General features: G+C 44.1%; 1 protein-coding gene across 5 annotated transcripts in view; it reads left to right on the plus strand.

Moving 5' to 3' along the window:
- Positions 1 to 16,826, plus strand: part of LOC111845017 (cytosolic carboxypeptidase 4-like) — a 73,499-nt gene that overhangs the window by 41,834 nt on the left and 14,839 nt on the right. For all 5 annotated transcript variants that reach the window (XM_072717870.1, XM_072717872.1, XM_072717874.1 and 2 more), the window contains 3 exons: positions 13,971 to 14,100; positions 15,699 to 15,830; positions 16,150 to 16,326. In XM_072717870.1, coding sequence (XP_072573971.1) covers positions 13,971 to 14,100; positions 15,699 to 15,830; positions 16,150 to 16,326 — 439 coding nt within the window. The remainder of the gene's footprint in view (positions 1 to 13,970; positions 14,101 to 15,698; positions 15,831 to 16,149; positions 16,327 to 16,826) is intronic.

Genomic DNA, 16,826 nt, shown 5'->3' on the forward strand with positions numbered 1-16,826 from the left:
GATGACAATGGAGGAGAGGAACCAAAAACTCTCAAGTAGGGAGAAAAAAAGCCTCTAGGGGTCTGAGGTCAGCAGGCTGCCCCCAAACCCCCCCCCCCCGCCAGGAATACTTACTTTAAAGAAAAAGAAAAGAGTGGGCTTGCTTGCTAAAGACAAGGTGCAGCCTGTGATCAGGTCAAGCCTGAGTCCATCAATGAGTCAGTTCTCCACCCCGGTCTGTGTAGGGTGGCAGATTGAAGTCTGCACCCATGATATCACTGCTCGTAGGTCACATCTGGAATGTCACCCTTCCATAGGACTGAACCAGGATTTGATGGCACACTTAAGAACATGGCTGTTTTTTCAGTTCCAGACTTTATAAGTAAATGTTTCTTACCTTAAACCATAAGAATGATTTTACATATTGAAAGGGCACATTCATTTAGAGCAGTTTTATCTCGGAGTGAATAGACATCCGCTGCACGATGAGCAATCACAGCACATTAGAAGATCACAGAAGCCGCGTGGTACACTCATTCTAATGGAAATGACATGACTGCACAGTTTAATGTACTGTGGCTTACATTAAAACGAGATAAAAATAAGAGATGTGTTGTATTGTTAGCATATGGCACATATTGTCTATTGAACTGTTGTTTAAATAAGGAGCAAGGCCTTGTGAGAATTCGTTACTGCTCCCTTTATTGGACCCGTCCTTTTCTAGCTTTGGCAATTAGACGCACTGCTCCACCAGACAGAAGCAGCCTACCACGATGAAAACCAAAGGGTTAAAAATGTGTGCAAAAGTGTAAGGATTGCACTTTCTATTATTTGTAGATAAAGAGCCACACGTAGAGGGAGGCTGTGGGGCTGTGACACACATGCATGCCAAACCCAACATCGTAGTTTTGTCACATGGTCTCCTGACTCTCCTGCTTTTACTGCATGTAGGCAAAGATTTGAGGTTTTGGAGCAGACTGACCTCGCCAGCTGTCAAATGGCAGGAGGTGAACTGTGGGGTTGCTTAGTCCCCCTCTGGGGCCATGCTACATGTCTGGCCGCTGATACGTACCATGTCCTTCTGCAGATGAACCGCTGGGGAAGCAGATCTCAGAAGTATGCTGGTGGTTCAATTTCTGTTTACAGGTGTTTAATATGTGCTGCATATCCAGTAATCTCTGCCTGTCCAGCACCTCATGTATATTAAAATTCACCCCTTTAACATTTCCCAGCAGTCAGTGCCAGTCGACCCATTGGGCGACATTAGGTTTTTCGGAAGTGTGGCACTGAATCCTGCCATCACACACATAGCTCAGATCTGTACTGTCCCACTTGAGAATGGATGCGGGCAGCAATCTTCAAGCAGATCTTGAGAGCCAAAAAGAACTAGGTTGTGAAGGGAGTCTGGGGTTTAGCTGGGCGAGGGAGATGTTGTGCTGTGGTCAAGCTTCAAACAGGATGGTGCTTCCTTATTTCTCTGCACTTAACCGGAGCTGTAACATGGCAGTGAATCATGACATTGATATTTTATGAATGTGCTCCAGGTTTCTTCAGGCACAGATAGGTCATATTCCCATGTCTGCCTCTGTCATTAATTCAGACTTTTTCTTTAAGGAGTCAGGGGTAGCAGTAGGGTGACCACCTAATCCATGTCAGGGGGGAAAATATGAGCTAGGACAGGGTTTGCAAACTACGATTTCAACCAATTCAATTAAAAGGGCTCTATCCCATTGCCGCGTACTTCAGTGGTCGGGGACAAGGAATTTGTTTGTCTCTGGGGGATGGTGATTTCATTTGTACCAGGGAGCCTGAAGACTTTGGCTTCCCTGCCTAGGGTTTGCACTCCTATCTTTTTGCCCCACACACCCAATCAGCCCTGGCCTCTTACCGAAAGATCCTGCCCTCATTCAGAAGTTGTTCTCCCTGTGTTACGTGGGCTTCTTCCAGGTCATCTGATTCCCTCATACGGTCCAAAGGAATGCAGTTAGGCTAATTGGTGTTTCTTAATTCATCCATAGTGTGTAGGTATATGTGCCCTGCAGTGAACATCCCCTGCTTGCTCCCCCTGCTGCCTGGAATTGGTTCCAGGTCCACGTCGTCTCCAAGATAAGTGATCAGAAGATGGATGGATTCATTTTGTTAGTTTGTTTAATATATTAATTTATTTTAATTATAATGCCGTGCGCTTTTACTGCCAATGAAAGCAGAATAGAGAATAGGAATGATACCTTTATTCAGGGATATACACACAGACACTGACAGATGGGAATAGAACAATGTAAAGAGGTTTAAACTTTGCAATTCATCCAATTCAAATCACAGGGGCAATAACCAGTGTCATTTTTACTTAGAAAAACTTTCAGGTAAAGGTCCATAGAGATATATATATATATAGACACACACACACACACACACATATATATATATATATATATATATATGTGTGTGTGTGTGTGTGTGTCTATATTTATATATATATATAAACCGCTGAAAGTTTTTAATATATATATATATATATATATATATATATATATACACTCACCTAAAGGATTATTAGGAACACCATACTAATACGGTGTTTGACGCCCTTTCGCCTTCAGAACTGCCTTAATTCTATGTGGCATTGATTCAACAAGGTGCTGAAAGCATTCTTTAGAAATGTTGGCCCATATTGATAGGATAGCATCTTGCAGTTGATGGAGATTTGTGGGATGCACATCCAGGGCACGAAGCTCCCGTTCCACCACATCCCAAAGATGCTCTATTGGGTTGAGATCTGGTGACTGTGGGGGCCATTTTAGTACAGTGAACTCATTGTCATGTTCAAGAAACAAATTTGAAATGATTCGAGCTTTGTGACATGGTGCATTATCCTTCTGGAAGTAGCCATCAGAGGATGGGTACATGGTGGTCATAAAGGGATGGACATGGTCAGAAACAATGCTCAGGAAGGCCGTGGCATTTAAACGATGCCCAATTGGCACTAAGGGGCCTAAAGTGTGCCAAGAAAACATCCCCCACACCATTACACCACCACCAGCAGCCTGCACAGTGGTAACAAGGCATGATGGATCCATGTTCTCATTCTGTTTACGCCAAATTCTGACTCTACCATTTGAATGTCTCAACAGAAATCGAGACTCATCAGACCAGGCAACATTTTTCCAGTCTTCAACTGTCCAATTTTGGTGAGCTTGTGCAAATTGTAGCCTCTTTTTCTTATTTGTAGTGGAGATGAGTGGTACCCGGTGGGGTCTTCTGATGTTGTAGCCCATCCGCCTCAAGGTTGTGCGTGTTGTGGCTTCACAAATGCTTTGCTGCATACCTCGGTTGTAACAAGTGGTTATTTCAGTCAAAGTTGCTCTTCTATCAGCTTGAATCAGTCGGCCCATTCTCCTCTGACCTCTAGCATCAACAAGGCATTTTCGCCCACAGGACTGCCGCATACTGGATGTTTTTCCCTTTGCACACCATTCTTTGTAAACCCTAGAAATGGTTGTGCGTGAAAATCCCAGTAACTGAGCAGATTGTGAAATACTCAGACCGGCCCGTCTGGCACCAACAACCATGCCACGCTCAAAATTGCTTAAATCACCTTTCTTTCCCATTCTGACATTCAGTTTGGAGTTCAGGAGATTGTCTTGACCAGGACCACACCCCTAAATGCATTGAAGCAACTGCCATCTGATTGGTTGATTAGATATTTGCATTAATGAGAAATTGAACAGGTGTTCCTAATAATCCTTTAGGTGAGTGTATATATATATACTCACTATTTAATTCACAAAAAATTAATGGAAAACAGAGGTCCAGTTATCAGATCATGTTGCCGCTGTGACGTACAGCTCTGGCATAAATATCTGTGGTCTGTTGTGACGTATGAGGTTTGGAAGGTGATTTCAGGGTCTACCTATGTTAAAATATCACGCTTCCTTGTTCACCCACCAACGGAATGCAGTTTATAAAGTCCTGTGTAAGCTAGAGTAATAAAGTCACACACAAAAGCACAGATGGTACATAAATGTGTCTGGTTATAACAGATCTGGGAAGAGGGGCTCGGTGTGTTGCTGAGCAATTGGGATACAGGTGAGAAATATAATTGGCTGTGTATGATTGGATGCTGTGCAGCGTATGGCTCCCAGAGGGGAACAGGCCATGGCATTCTGCGACAGAGCCACGCCCAAGCCATCAGACACGAGGACAACACAGCCGGCGGTGATGACGCCTGCATTTCATTAAGAGCATCATGCATCATTCTGAAGGAGCGTGCTACAGTCACCGAAGCTAAACCGAAAATGCCAGACAGTTTAATTAAATCGCGTTCAGTCAGAGTTATCAGATTCATGCAGGCCAATAAGGATTCCAGCTCGCCCAGAACAGAGACCATTTTCTCTAGGCTGAAACATCTTAATTTGAATTTATGCTTCAAAGTTTTCGCCAAAGAGGTGCCGGCTGTGTCCAGTTAGCTGGTTCTTATGGATTTCTTACTGTTGCCATACTGGCTATTATGTCATGAACAAAAGAGGGAAATAAGCACATACTTCACTATATATAAAAAATAAAGGTAAATAAAAAATAAAAATATGCAGGCAATGGTGTAAAAACTCGAGTCAAAGCACTCCACCTCCTGAGAACTGTGGGTAGGTTTCAGAATGATGATCCATGACATAAGAATCAATATACATAGTGATTTAATTAGTGTCTCACAGTGCTACTAACCACACAAATGTAATCATTCATGAACATGCAAACAAGAGAAATAAATTAGGGATAAGTGAACCTGGGCAGATAAGAGGAGGTAATCCCACTGTGGAGAGTTCTGTCTGCCAGCTCTGTGGATCGGCCAGTCTGCTCCCATGGCATCTGTCACACTCTTCTTCTGTTGCGCGTAGTTCGTCTCTCTGCTGGCCCGACAGCACTACTGTCATGGACGTACAAAAACACAAACCGGTGTGCACATTACCAATGAATTTATGAAACGAGGATATATGGAAATACAGCTTTGCTTCTCTGCTTTGCTGGTTACGGGAGTGATGCTTAACCTTGTTTGGAGTCCATGTGAATTCATTTCTTCTGCTGTTTTCATTTTTCCATTAGTATTGGAAATGCATCAAAAGCTGTGGATTTGTACTAATTTAAGTGTATTAAAGCAGTAAGAATAATAAAAATGTATCTGTTAATCCCTGGCAGTCTCACACGAGAGCAATCTCTTATCCTTTCTCTGCCACCCCTTAGAAACCCTTTGACTGTCAAGCATATCTCAGTGCCCAAGGAAGACAGTGCAGGTAGACACCACCGTACTCCCCCCAGCTGATGCCCGGTGCACCTGTTGAGCAGCTTTCATGAAGTTTCTTTGGACTGTCAAGATGTATTTAGGAGGTCAGGGATCTGAGAATGGTGTGCAGGCAGCATGGCACGGCCACACAAAGGGGCCATTTCCATTTTCTAAGTTTGAGGGAGCTGTCTAAGTCAATCCAGAAATGGTGTTAAAAGGATGAGGGTCAGTAATGGTCCAAGGTCAGCGGCAGGGCTGAACATCCAAGGCATCATAGATCATAAATGTTAATTCATTCAGGTTTTTATACAGGCAGACAAAACTACCCAGAAATGGAAAATTACAACTAATTATGTGATTATGTCTCTCAAGTAATGGCTGTGAGGATGAGAGCAGCGGAGAAGATGGTGTCAGAGGTTAGGAGGAGGGGAGGATACCACAGCTCATGGGGAGGACTGGTGGTGTCATGGCTTGTGAGCATGAGAGCCTTGGAGTGGATGGTTCCCTGCTATATGGGGTTAAAGGTCGCCCAAGAGTAAATAATTCATCTCCCTTCAGGCCTGATGCAAGGCGGCAACATAAGCGATTCTTGCCATGGCATGAAACAGTGAGGGATATGTGCAATGAGAACATCTACACAAGAAGCCAAAACAACCAGGATGACTGTGCACTGACTTTTGTGTTCATATGAAGGACGGTATGTTTTCCTGTTTAGCTGTACTCCATGTGACAATGCAGTTGGCCACGGTGTGCCCGTCCAGCACCGGTTTGCTGATGCTTACTGCCACCTGCACCAGCTCTCCTGCCCTGTAAACCTGCCTAGGGCACCCAACCTTGGCAAAGCCTTTGAATTCCATGCAAGATATTCTTCAAGGGGTAGCAGACTTGTTGAGAATTGCCCCCTCAGGTTGAGTCAGCTTTCAGTTGTCTTTCTAGGTCTAGATTCTCTCCAAGCAGAACATGCATGCTGCATAAATATCAGTTTGATGTAATAAGCCATAACTTCTTTCTGACTTGCAGGAAATTGCATATTCAAACCAACACGTTTATAGTCAGGAAGAGCAACATTTCTTATTTCAAAATCAGAAATAAATTGTCAGCAGACGTCTGTGCTAGAAGCTGGTGGTTTGAGATTACAGTTGTTCCGGAAGGATCTGCTGCAAGCTCAGTCGATGCTGGCTTACGGCTCTATCAGTCAGAGGCTTTTAAAAATTGAAAATATATATGGGAAAAGATATGTGGCAGAGCAAAGGGGACTGTGCCAGAATTACTCAGTTGGAGTTTTGCAACAGTAAACACTTTAAGGTATTTAATGGAATGGAAATAAACAACATTTCGACACAAATCAGTTCATCTGTGTCTGCATGTTTGGGTAAACTGGCTTGGTTAGATAGGTGTCGCATATTCAATTAAAATGCAAACAGCAATGGTGGAAGCATTTGGTCACAAAGCGTGCTTTTGCGTTTTACTGTGTAACGCCCGACATCTGGACAGGGTTTAAATGACTTTTTTATCTTCTATGGGTCCCTCCATTTTCACAGCACTGGCCAGTCTGAGCAATATCCAAACGTGCATTTTATTCTGCTGAGCAGGTGTTATATTTTGAAAAACAAAACAAAAAATGCGTTTTTTTTGGTTTTGCTTTAGTGCTTCTGTTGATTGCCTTTGGGTGAACAGGCTTTTCCATGCAACTTTAAAAACCGGAAGGCGAGTCAGGAATCAATACTGGCGCTTTCAGACTCAGGGTGCAAATGATGAATAATGTTGTTTCTGAGAACGCAGCGTAACTATTTCTCACTAAATATTGTTATGAAAAACAACGCATGTTAGCAAGTTTGAAATAAAGCACCTCTGAGTTTCTTTGACATAGCATAGTTACTTAACAACACTCCTGGAAGAAGCGAGAGGGGACGGACTTACTTACGTTCAGTTCATCAATATACGACAGTGGCCCTGAATGCTGAATCTCGCTACATTTAATATCAGTTCTCTGAAACTGAGACGTACATTTATTGAGTTGTGTTTCGAGTCTTTGTTCAGCCAAACAAATATATGGGCTGTACTGGCACTGAATTATGTAATGGTCTATGGTCATATTGGCGAGATCGCTCAGTTGTAGCATTTAAAGCAAGCATGCTTTCCAGTCCATTACTCTATAGTCTCTGATTGTATCTGGGGTTTGTGGTAGCCAAGAGCCCATATTTCAGGAAGGCGTTAGGCAGGTCTAGTCCTGCATAGATATCCAGCCCGTCACTGAGAGCACCTCTTTGCCCCAAGAACAGCAAGTGCGATTCAAACACACAACCTTGTGAGGCAGCATATCCTAGGTTATTCTGTTTCAAATTCCACTATGTTCTAGTTTGGGTGCACAGCTCTTAAAGAGCAGCCATGCATACAGCAATGCCTCATGGTCGTAGGAATTGTTATGCATTTTTCATATGGACTGTGGCAAAGGGATTTCAGGCAGATATATATCTATATGTGTGTGTGTGTATGTGTATGTGTGTGTGTGTATGTATATATATATATGTAATATTTTATGTCATCTCAGTATGTACTGATGTATGTATATACCTAACATGTTCTTATTTTACTGTGTTTGCTCATAAGTTTTATTTTTATAAGATCCATTACACCAATAAATCAGGAGCAGTTGAGATGGGGAGCTACTAATCATCTTACATGAAGTACTCTTTTTTTTTTCCATGATAGTCTTAGTGGAGTGTGCTTTGCATTAGAGGCCATCTGACATAGCGTAAAGCTCCCCGTGCCCCCCTGAGCCCAGGCAGGACAGAGTGTGCCGACTGGGATGGAGACAGGAGGTCCTGGAGCCTTTACCCTAAGCTCCACACCTATTACTCACAGGCTGTACTAAAACACACAATACTACAATGCTACTATTATGCATTACAATAATAAAACAACTGGAGTATAATATGTACATGAATTACACCATTGTGTGCTGAGCATATGTACTGCTGTCCATATGTACTGAATGAGTGGAGTGGTATTTAGGTGTGTCAGGTGCAGAGCTGTACAGACTTCTGTCCCTGCAAGTCCTTTCTGAGTAAAGCCACGAGCCCTGTCGATTGGTCACAGAGTTTTGCATTAAAAAGGAAACTCAGCAGAATATTAGGTCTGAGGAACTGGGTAGGACCTGAAGTGCTTAAACAAGCACAAAATCTCATGCTCATCTCAAAAGAAATCTTTACAGAAAATCTTAGGGAGAACAGAACCCTAAAGCACATTGCATAATGATGGCGTTTTCTATGAAGATTTTAAGCATAATGCAAAAAACATTATGAGTAAAATATGAGTAAGTTCATATATACTGTGTAATGTTCATACGGTATCACCTAGAATACTATGTACTTTTATTAGCTGACATGGGATGTATTCCTGTTATTGAGGTGTGGTTTATTTTGTGTTTTTTTGTTTTTTATTTAGAACTCATACAGCAAAACGTTTAAATTTGTTAACAGTTAAACAGCGCTTCAAATTGTTCTGTTTTGGTGAGTTTCCGTATTTTCATTCCGCGTGGTGATGAAGTTTATTAGAGGGACATCAGGGCCTGTAAGCTCTGCCGGCATCTGATTGCTGATCAGGTGCCATGACCCGTCATCCCAGTGCGGCTATTTGCTAAAAGCTATCCCATCGGGATCACTCTTGATTTTATAGCACAATTGTAATCAAAGGCATAAACATGGGATTCTTTCAGCTGGTAAACTGCCAGTGTGGATTGCTGTGCTGTGTTCCATATTGTGTTCACTTGGATATCACATTAGTTTTGGGTGAGGGGACATTAGCTGATGGTTAAAGTAATGTTTCTACAAAGCACAGCAAAACAAAGAACACGTCATAGGCACAGCACAGAAACCTGTGAAGTAATTTTAATAAAATGCGATGGCTGCAGTGAATTTAAAATGATCCTACAGCAGATATAATACATTTTTTATGTAGACCTGTTCAATATGGTTGAGTATATTTTCAAAGAAAGCCATTCTTCTGTGCTTACCATGTCTGTCAGTGGTAGCAAAGTCCCATCTGTAGTTACGTGCACGCTCGGAGGGCCTGCTGTGCATCCGCTGTCTGTAATTACACACATTTTGTGCGTCATGCCCCCAGACTGGAGAAAAACACGGCTGTGACATTTTGGGACGGTCAGGTTGACAGGAAGAGCTGAAGATAAGATGCCACAGGCCCACAGACGCAGAGCTGGCACCCAGAGTGGAGAGAAGTGTTTCGCTCTGGGCCAGGCCTCAACGGAGCTCTCAGGATTGGTGTTAAACAGGTGAAAGACAGCACACAGAACTGGGCCAGATCCTTCCTGTGCAGCAAGGAGGCAGGCAGATACCATCAATGAGGAATATTCATTTATACTGAAGTCTTATTGGCAAACGTCTGAAGAAGAATCCCTAATTAGATTTTATTTTTATTTTTTTGGAGTTTTTATAAAAACAGAAAGCTTTCATTTGGGATTTGAGGTAGAGCAAGGCTTCATGAAAATGCAGAGGGAAACTGTGGTGTCACTGTGGTCTGGTGTCATATTTGCTGCTTCTGATGCGGTGTCACTGTGGTATGGTGTCATATTTGCTGCTTCTGACGCGGCGTCACCGTGGTATGGTGTCAAATTTGCTGCTTCTGACGCGGCGTCACCGTGGTATGGTGTCGTATTTGCTGCTTCTGACGCGGCGTCACCGTGATATGGTGTCATATTTGCTGCTTCTGACGTGGCTTCACCGTGGTATGGTGTCATATTTGCTGCTTCTGACGTGGCGTCACCGTGGTATGGTGTCATATTTGCTGCTTCTGACGCGGCATCACCGTGGTATGGTGTCGTATTTGCTGCTTCTAACGTGGTGTCACTGTGGTATGGTGTCATATTTGCTGCTTCTGACGCGGTGTCACCGTGGTATGGTGTCGTATTTGCTGCTTCTAACGTGGTGTCACTGTGGTATGGTGTCAAATTTGCTGCTTCTGACGTGGCGTCACCGTGGTATGGTGTCATATTTGCTGCTTCTGACGCGGCATCACCGTGGTATGGTGTCGTATTTGCTGCTTCTAACGTGGTGTCACTGTGGTATGGTGTCATATTTGCTGCTTCTGACGCGGCGTCACCGTGGTATGGTGTCGTATTTGCTGCTTCTAACGTGGTGTCACTGTGGTATGGTGTCAAATTTGCTGCTTCTGACGCGGCGTCACCGTGGTATGGTGTCATATTTGCTGCTTCTGACGTGGCTTCACCGTGGTATGGTGTCAAATTTGCTGCTTCTGACGCAGCGTCACCGTGGTATGGTGTCATATTTGCTGCTTCTGACGCGGCGTCACCGTGATATGGTGTCATATTTGCTGCTTCTGACGTGGCTTCACCGTGGTATGGTGTCATATTTGCTGCTTCTGACGTGGCGTCACCGTGGTATGGTGTCATATTTGCTGCTTCTGACGCGGCATCACCGTGGTATGGTGTCGTATTTGCTGCTTCTGACGCGGCGTCACCGTGATATGGTGTCATATTTGCTGCTTCTGACGTGGCTTCACCGTGGTATGGTGTCATATTTGCTGCTTCTGACGCGGCATCACCGTGGTATGGTGTCGTATTTGCTGCTTCTAACGTGGTGTCACTGTGGTATGGTGTCATATTTGCTGCTTCTGACGCGGCGTCACCGTGGTATGGTGTCGTATTTGCTGCTTCTAACGTGGTGTCACTGTGGTATGGTGTCAAATTTGCTGCTTCTGACGTGGCGTCACCGTGGTATGGTGTCATATTTGCTGCTTCTGACGCGGCATCACCGTGGTATGGTGTCGTATTTGCTGCTTCTAACGTGGTGTCACTGTGGTATGGTGTCATATTTGCTGCTTCTGACGCGGTGTCACTGTGGTATGGTGTCATATTTGCTGCTTCTGACACGGTGTCACTGTGGTATGATGTCATATTTGCTGCTTCTAACGCGGTGTCACTGTGGTATGGTGTCATATTTGCTGCTTCTGACACGGTGTCACTGTGGTATGATGTCATATTTGCTGCTTCTGACGTGGTGTCACTGTGGTATGATGTCATATTTGCTGCTTCTAACGCGGTGTCACTGTGGTATGGTGTCATATTTGCTGCTTCTGACGCGGTGTCACTGTGGTGTGGTGTCGCCAGGGCCTGAATGCCGCAGCCGTTCCAGCTCTCAGCACTGACTGAATATATTTAGCAAAATCAGGTTCTTAGGCTTTAGATGACATAACTTCCCACAACAGGAAATCGCTTCTCCAATTCACAAGTCAATCGCAGGACATGTTCTGGTTCTCATCCAGACGACTGCCTGCTGTTACCGTAAATGATTTTTCTATTTATTCCCATGGCGGCCCGTTCCGTCGCACTTCATCAGCAGGTGTGGCCGGTTGGAGACTTTGTCTCTCTGCCTGACACTGTCCTGCAGGAGCCAGGCTGAGCCTAGCCAGCATCATAACATCCGAAATCACCTCCCACATTCAAAGCTGAGGCTGCTTTGTGTATCTTCCAGATCTGGATTTTGTCATGTCCGCAGGGTAATGTTTTGCAGCTCTGCTGAAAGCCTGGCAGCATAATTGATGAATTAGCCGCGTGCGTCTTTCACATAAAGATCTAAAAGTTAACTTTGTCAGATATTGAATTTTTTTATTGGAAATGGCAGACATTAAGTTTATTGGTTTGGGAATATTTTAAATTATGATTATGAAAACTCTAGAAAAAAACTCCTAATGAACTTTTAACTGCCTGTCTGCAGTTCATCATTCATTTTGCAACCTCTGTTGGTAGGACTCGGGAATCCATGGTCTGCTCTTGGTGTGAGTACGGTAACGCAGGACATCCTTAATGGGTCAGATGGTGAGAGACGGAGAGGGACAGGCCTTGCTATAAAAAGACATATCAGACGCATTCATAAATTTTTACCGTGCTGAACAACACTCTCAAAATAAAATGTCTTTCCAGGGGCCCCTGTCATTTTCAGCAAAGCTTTTCAAGTGTTAAATATTTAACATGGAAGTATAAGAAATACATCAAAATGACATAACAGAGAGAAGCAGGGAAAAACACGTTCTAAAGTCTGAGTCTCTATTAAAATGATATTTATATATGGCTGTGATGTCACACCTCTGGGCTTGTGGGTTCTGCTCCTGCCTTGGCTCTCTCTCGGCCTGCCTGTTCGGTCTGTGTGGGCTTCCTCCACCCGCTAACCAAAAGCATGCAGCTTAAGCGGAGTGACGTGTCTAAATGAGGGTGGTGTGTGGCTCAGCAGGTTAGGATGCTGTGCCTGTAATTGAAAGATCGTCGGTTTCGGTCCCACGGTTAGCAGAGTTACTTCAGCATTGGGCCCTTAACGCTTAGTGCTCCAGGGATTGGCTGACCCTGCTTACGTCGCTTTTGATAAAAGCATATGTACTTGTGTCCTGGGTTGGCATTCTATCCAGGAAGGAGCTGCCGTGGGATTGGCCAGGCGCTCATTGTGACCCCGTACTGGATACGCAGTTCTGCAGGGAATGATTCGTCCGTCTCGGTCTGGCCTGAATCAGTGAGAAGTCCACCGGGAGCCATTGGTGCTGCTGGGGATACTTCATGTGGTTTAGGGCTGCCCGGCAGTTTCCATGGTAGCTGGTCCAAACTTCACTTTACATTAATGCTCCATCGCCAAAACAGAAACCGAAGCCAAAACAGTGGCTTAGCTGTGTTGCAGATAAGCAACCTCAGGACTGGATGCTGGCGAGTCAGCAGGAGCCCCACTCTACACGCTGCCATCTGCTTTGCTTCAGTGGGGAAAGGCACACCACTGCCATTCAGCTGGCCGAAACAAAGATAAAGCAAGAGAATAAACGAGGGGGGGGGTGGGGGGCTTTGTGATGCTTGGGTGCAGCTCGTGATTCTTGTGACTTGCCAGGACCCCTCTGAAATATGTCAGTAGGAATTAAAGCTTTAGAACCTCAATCTGAAATTAGGGAGGACAATGCCAGGTTGTACTTCTGTCTGAAATGCCCATCAGACTGGCAGTGCGTCAGGAAGAGGCTCACTTTGAGCCTTAATGTTTGTGTGAAAACATTTTTCTCCCCGTAGATGTTTGTCTGAAGCTGCGTTTATGCGTTCCGTGACTCATGTTCCATCCTGTAAAACTCTCTAATAACATTTCCTGGCTTCCAGCGTCTTTCTGTAATAATAATGAACGTCTTGAAAGAATTTCTGTATGAATGCTGTGGGTTGTGTGGGAATGTTTGATTTGGCCAGAACACTGCCTGTGTTGGATACCCTGTGGAAGGGAGGTGGGTGGGATTCCTTTTTTAATCGGCAATTTAATCAACTGATTCATAAATATGTTAACTATAACAGGATTTTTGGGCCAGAATCTGACTACCTCCGCAATCGCGTTTCACAGGAAACCTCTAACTGGCTTTAAATTTCCAGCCAATTACATACTAAAATATTACCACCTGTAATATAAAAATGTGTAGTCAATGAAGAAAAAACGGCTTGTTATTATTTTAAGGAGAAATATTGATCAGGTTAGCATGGACTGGACTCTAAAGGTCACTTACCTAAATTAGAATGTAGGTAGATATACTCTGTCAGCCTGTACAGTATGCTTAAATTAAAATACATGACCCGTTTTGGCTTCTAAGCAGAACTGTTGCATGCCCAGGGCCCAATTCAAGTGATGGCCAGCACCTGTGCTCTGTGAGACACCGTGGTCCTCCTTGGCAGGCACCGCTGTTCCCTGAATGGCCAGGACCTCAACAGGCAGTGGATGAAGCCTGAACTCAGCCTGAGTCCCACCATCTTTCATGCAAAGGGACTCCTGTACTATCTCAACAGCATCGGCAGGACCCCGCTGGTGAGTCCCCCCGCCCCCCGAGCCACGTCGAGCCCTTTTAAAAGGACACTTTGTTTCTACTCCATCAATGTCCAGCAGCTCCTTTCCTTAAAGGACAATCAGTCCCTGTTCAATATTTCATCCTCTGTACAGGAATAAATGGAGAAGGCTCTGTAAACTGAATGAGCTGTCCAGTTTCTGCCGTTCTCTGGCGTAGGCTGGCTCATTGGGGTCAGCATGGCAGATTTCGTGATGATTTTGGCAATTCAAAACAAAAATGATGTTTTCATCTGCTTACACTTGTCTGGAGAATTTATTACGTGGGTTTTACATTTGCCACACAAAGAACCATGACATAAGATTATTCTTTGTTATCCAAACATGTAGAAGTAAATATTGGCAGCAATGCCAGGCATTTGTAATGTGCTTTTTATTTATGTATTAGACATCCAGTGATCCTATTAGTTTATCAAACTGAAGGCTCAGCTCATAAAATGGATGTAAACATATATGCATGTATTTAGAGCACCTTAAAGGGACAGAGTGCCACATGTTCCTTGAACTATATAAGGGTTAACCATGGATCAGTGTACGAGACTCTTGGGGAAGAAAAAGCCTTTGAACAGAGAAATAATTCTGCCCTGTTGTGGACATGGAAGCCCATTAAACACTTCAGCTGTGAGCAATGAGAGAATATCATGGGGTAATGCAACAAAAATCCTCATTGGTTGTTGGGTTTTCTCAAGTATCTGCAGGACTTATGAGTGCAGCAAGGGATGGCACTTTACTTTGAGATAGATAACAACTTTCATGAACAGATGCATGCACAACTGCTCCTTGCTCATTTCTCTTCGTACATGCCCTGGGTGCATTTAACGCATCTTACTCTTCCATATTAATTGGAATTTAGGTTGTTACATTAATTAAGTAGAGCTGTACATCTTTAGTTGATGTCCTCCTTTTATTTTCCCATGCCTTGACAATTTTAAGACAAGATTAGCGAACATGTTTTTACTCCAAGTTGTAACAATTTATTGAATTAATTTCCCAGGTACATTAAATAGTTCAACCATAATTTATTAGTGCTGTTAATTGGGTAAAAGACCCACACCGTTAAGCTCACAGGCTTGTGTAATCACTGAACTAGAAGTATAATTGCATAATAATTGTAATTCATTGAAAATAATTCATGGATTTAATTGCAGTAAATTGTAAATCTGCCATTCAGAGGCAGCAGTTATTCCTCTGTGCAGTTTGGGGTGGCTTCCTCCAAGGCTCGTCGGCTTCAGTAATCATTTATTTCCGGACTGTAAGATTAAGTAGTTGAGCTCGAAGCTGGTTCTGGTAAGTCAGAGAAGCTCAAAATTTAGCCCCTGGGACATGCTTTTAAGGGCTTTGGAATGACAGAGCAAATGTCTGCCTTCAGAAAGCCATCGGTCTTCCTGGAATAAGGCGGGATTTGACTCGTTCTCCACACTTTGCATGAACCCTCCTGGATTACGGGAGGATCACGGAGCATGCTCTGTGTTACATCTTCTGCCGCCCCCTCCCTGACAAATTGAAATATTGTGCTGTCACAAAAGGGAGAGCTAACTGTGGGCTCGGTGCTGATCCAAAAGGTTTTCTGTGATTACCACGGCCACTCGAGGAAGAAGAACGTTTTCCTCTACGGGTGCAGCGTGAAGGAAACCCTGTGGCAGTCTGGCTCTGCCATTGACACCGCCACCCTGAAGGAAGACCCCGGGTACCGGGTATGCCCCTCAATCTCTCCACTCACTCCTCTCTCAAGATGTTCCACATTTAGTGTGAAAACAAGACCTCTGCTCTTCCAAGAGTGACCATCTCAATGAGGCACTTCATCTCCCAGGTCTGTTACTAAAGGATTTCTCACACACATTAATTAGAATTAATTTAGAAATAATAACGATACGTTTCCTAAGTCACCACCCTTAACTGCAAAGGCCTAGTGAGTTACACTTCACCAAAGGTTGAAATGGACAGAGGTCCTGACAATGAACCATGACCGTTATTAAGCATCATGGAGGTGAAGGCCCTCTCTGTCTTCCACAGACAATCTCGAAGACCCTGGACCGTATTGCTCCCGCTTTCTCCTTAAACAGCTGCAACTACCTGGTGGAGCGGTCGCGGGAGTCCACGGCACGTGTGGTGGTGTGGCGAGAGATGGGCGTGCTCAGGAGTTACACCATGGAGAGTACCTACAACGGCTGTGACCAGGGCATCTACAAGGTGCGACAAGGTCCATCTGTCTCCGCGGCTAATCCTGCCGATTAGCTTCCTTCAACAGACATGAAATCTGCTGTATAATTCCGCACAGGCATTGCACTTAATTAACTCCTTTGACAGCCACTGAATTATGATGGTGGGGGGTGGGGCGTTCCTTCGGAGGAGGAGCTCCTGTTAACATGAAAGGCCTTTGTTCAGCTTAGTAGACAGAAACATATTTGGGGACATGAAATATATTTACGTGCATACATTCACTTAACTTTCTAACAGAACTCATGTCATAATGTGTAATTCAAAGTATTTCTCTTTAGTAATTATAAACAAACAAACAAAAAGCCCTCCAAAACAACAATTCAATTGGTTTATGGGTTTCTGAGAACAAAAACTTGAGGGAAAGGTTTGCGGGGCCTAGACTGGTGCGTGAAGTATGACGGGGTGAACTGCATGTGGAATGTGGATGTTTCAGTTGGAGATCCAAGGTCCGAGGACAGGCCAGTCCACGC

Source organism: Paramormyrops kingsleyae, chromosome 11 (assembly GCF_048594095.1).
Source record: "Paramormyrops kingsleyae isolate MSU_618 chromosome 11, PKINGS_0.4, whole genome shotgun sequence".
Taxonomy (NCBI): domain Eukaryota; kingdom Metazoa; phylum Chordata; class Actinopteri; order Osteoglossiformes; family Mormyridae; genus Paramormyrops; species Paramormyrops kingsleyae.